Source organism: Geospiza fortis, unplaced genomic scaffold, assembly GCF_000277835.1.
Source record: "Geospiza fortis unplaced genomic scaffold, GeoFor_1.0 scaffold16, whole genome shotgun sequence".
In the NCBI taxonomy this organism is placed as follows: Eukaryota; Metazoa; Chordata; class Aves; order Passeriformes; family Thraupidae; genus Geospiza; species Geospiza fortis.
In genome coordinates this window covers 10,434,736-10,438,092 of record NW_005054302.1, presented here as the reverse complement: position 1 = coordinate 10,438,092, position 3,357 = coordinate 10,434,736, and the positions used below count along the sequence as shown (strand labels likewise).

Genomic DNA, 3,357 nt, shown 5'->3' with positions numbered 1-3,357 from the left:
CCGGGAGGTGCTGTCCGTGTCCCGGTCTCCTCAAGTCCCCGGCACACCGTGTGCCGGTGTCACCTCACGTGTCGATCTCTTACGGCTGGGCCTGTGGCAGCATCACCTCCGGTGCCTGGTCCTTTTTCAGCCAGTGCCCCTCTGGCAGTGTCACCTCCGGTGCGGGTCCCCTGTGGAGGCAGCGCCCCTTTGGCAGTGTCACCTCAAGTGCCTGCTCCCTGTGGAGCCAAGGCTGCAGTGCCATGTGCCATTGCCCACACGTCTGTGGGTGCTGGGACCGTGCCCTTGAGAGCCCACTGCTCTCCCCACCAGGAATTAGGGCTGTTTCATGCTCCCCGTCACCCATACTGTTCTTGCATGCAGGCAGGCATGCCCCACACCCTTGTGTCCTGCTGGACCCACAGAACCAAGCCGGTCTCAGCAGTAACACTGTTCTGATCGTCCTGCCGAGGTGTTTGAGGGCTGCGTGTCTCAGACTGTATCTGCCAGGCAAGGCACTGACCAAACTATAGGAATTCGTGTTTGAGAGCAGCTACAGCCGGGGTGCAGGTTAATCACGGTGTACAAAGGTACAAATGTTTGATGAGCACAGCCATGGACCTATGGCAAATTAAGATTTATGTGCTTCAGAGTGTCTTCGCAAATCGTTGACATCGCACAACAGGGAATGATCCAAACCAAATTTCTGTATGGAGACCCAGGGCTAGGTTCAAGCTCAGCATCACCTCTGGCGTCTCAGTGTTGCAGCAAGTGCGAGAATTGCTGTCAGAGAGCTGAGCTTACTCCCGAAGTTTTTGTCTCACCCATTCCAGCCTGTAATTAGAGGTGCACTCCCCTCTCCTTGTTGTTTTTAATGAGAAAATTGCATAATATGAAAGGAAAGCACAGAACTATCCAGTTTGCACTGCTTGGCTATGTAAATGAATGCATTTAAGAATCTGAATTATTTGATTTTTGGTGTTTTAACAGGTTAAAACGACAATCAGTGGTATGGAGGAGGACTTAGAAGTGTTCCAGGAACAAGCTGTGACTAAGTACGTAATGACTTACTCTCTTGGGAGTTGAATATATGATGGAATTGAACTATGTATGTTTATTAAAAATGTGAAACGCAAAATATTAATGATTTTGAGAGCAAACTTGATTCTGTATTTCTTCTGCTTTCCATGCAAACTGGAGAAGTTGCTGATAATTAAGACAAGACATCTTATTGCTTTGGCTAGTACTCTACTCACTGTTTCTGTTAGTTATATTAATGTTTTAAATATTCATACCTGAACCGGGGAGGGGGGGAGATTGAAAGCTATGTAGGATTTTATTAAGATGTTAAGAAACGTTATTTCAAACTTTTTTTTAAAAGTACTTGGAGTTGCTAGGCTACAGCAATATAAACTTACATATCACAGCTCTTAAAACATTAAGAATCCTGAAAACAAGATTCATTGCTAAAGCCCTAGCCTTATTTTGCACAGATAATAACTACAACTGTTCTCCCCAAGTATTAAGTGCACTTTCATATGAACACGTAATCAATTTTTATTTTTACATAATCCAAGTTTAGTTCTTTTAATGTTAATCTGAAAAATATGTTAATATTTAGTTAATCTAAAAAGTATGTTAGCACAGTCTTTCTAAATAAATGAGAACATGAGTAAGATTTGATGTAGGAACCTATCCCATTCAGCAATTTTAAGGAACAAACAAATATAAGAAGTACTTACCCACTTAATGACTTATAATATTTATCCATCATAATTTTGTAAGTAAGCTTACTAACTACTTTTCAAATAAACCAGTTTATTCTGCCATTGTTACCAAGAAACAACACAACGTGATATGACACATATTAAGCATAAAAGTATTTCTTAAAATAAAAGAGGCATGATCTATCATACCTTATTCTGGCCCAATAAAGTTTTTAATGGGATTTAAAAGTGTTCTTTGAGAGAATTCTTTTTCATATCATAGTTACATGATTTGTAAAAGTAGCCATATAAAGCATTGAATTAGAAAACCCCAAAAGCATTGCTATTCTTTGGCTACAAGTCAGAAGCCTATTTCAAAAATTCAGAATTCTTCCTTTCCTTTATTTTAATCAATATATGAAATTTCAGACTATTTGCAGATGCATCTAGAAGAATTTGTCCCATCATAAACCATAATTCTTGCTAGCTAGTTAGTTCCATTAACTAGACAGAGATGCTGGAAGAGTAGTTTAGGATGCATCTTCACTGAAAGGAAACAATTTCAGTCTATGCTGACAGTATTCCAGGGATAATACAGTGCCTTTAAAACTTGGGAAAATGGCTGAGTAATGGTGGTGAAAATTATGACAATTACATTCCAGCTGCAAGGACTCATAAATCACAAAATGTCTATGCATAGGTATGTATGATTCAGTATGGCTGAAAGTTGTTAAATAAGTTGGTTGTAGTTCTTATAATGGAACTTTGGGGTAGAAGATTCTATCACAACTGGTTTGTATATTTCCTATTTTTAGAGCAAGGTTTGCAATAATTAAATTAATTAGTATTGACTGCAGAAGCTGTGGCAAATATCCAAACCTAATGAATATACTATGTAAGACTGAATGTTTTACTTTTGTTTGCATAAATATGGCCATACTAATTTTCCTATTTGTGAGCAAATGTAAACAATATGGGAAGAAAGTATAAATGTCAAGACAGACAGTATGAACCAAACGTTTCTTAAATCATCTGTTTTTAAGTAACAACTTTATTCTAGACTGTGTGGACAATACCATTCTTTCTACCATTCATTTTTCTGTTTGTTAGGAAACAATCACGAAAATGCAGACCTGTGCAAAACTCCAAAGCAAAAGATGGATAAATAGAGCTAGAAAGGTCTAAGCAGTGCAAAAATCTTTTGTGAGAAAGAAAAAGGCCTGGAGGTGGTAAAACTTTTTATCTGGATTTTTGTCTAAATTTGGAAACATTTTGTTTTACATGAAGATAAATAGTTATTAATGACAGAATATGACTCATCTCTATTTTCACTTATATGGAGACAGAATAAAAGAAGACTAAGACCTTAGCTGCGCCACTTTAAAATGAAGTAACTTTAAGTGTTTTGAGCTGTTTCAAAGTAAATTTACCAGAAAAAAAAAAGTATCTGCCCCTTGCTGAAGCACAAGTCTTTACTTCCCTGTATGGCAAATCCATTCGAGATATGCATTCAGCAAACTGGGAATGCTGCATCCACATGGGTAAAAAAACTCATGCATGCTTCTTTGCTTATAAGAAAATTTGTTCTTTGTGTGTTTGCTTACACATCTTACTAAAGAAACCATTGCATTCCATATCCAGTGATCAAAATAAATTTTCATGACTATGGTGC

General features: G+C 38.1%; 1 protein-coding gene across 1 annotated transcript in view; it reads left to right on the top strand.

Moving 5' to 3' along the window:
• DEUP1 (deuterosome assembly protein 1) overlaps positions 1–3,357 on the top strand; it is a 57,197-nt gene that overhangs the window by 16,457 nt on the left and 37,383 nt on the right. The window contains exons 4-5 of the mRNA XM_014311796.2: positions 8–264; positions 970–1,034. Coding sequence (XP_014167271.2) covers positions 8–264; positions 970–1,034 — 322 coding nt within the window. The remainder of the gene's footprint in view (positions 1–7; positions 265–969; positions 1,035–3,357) is intronic.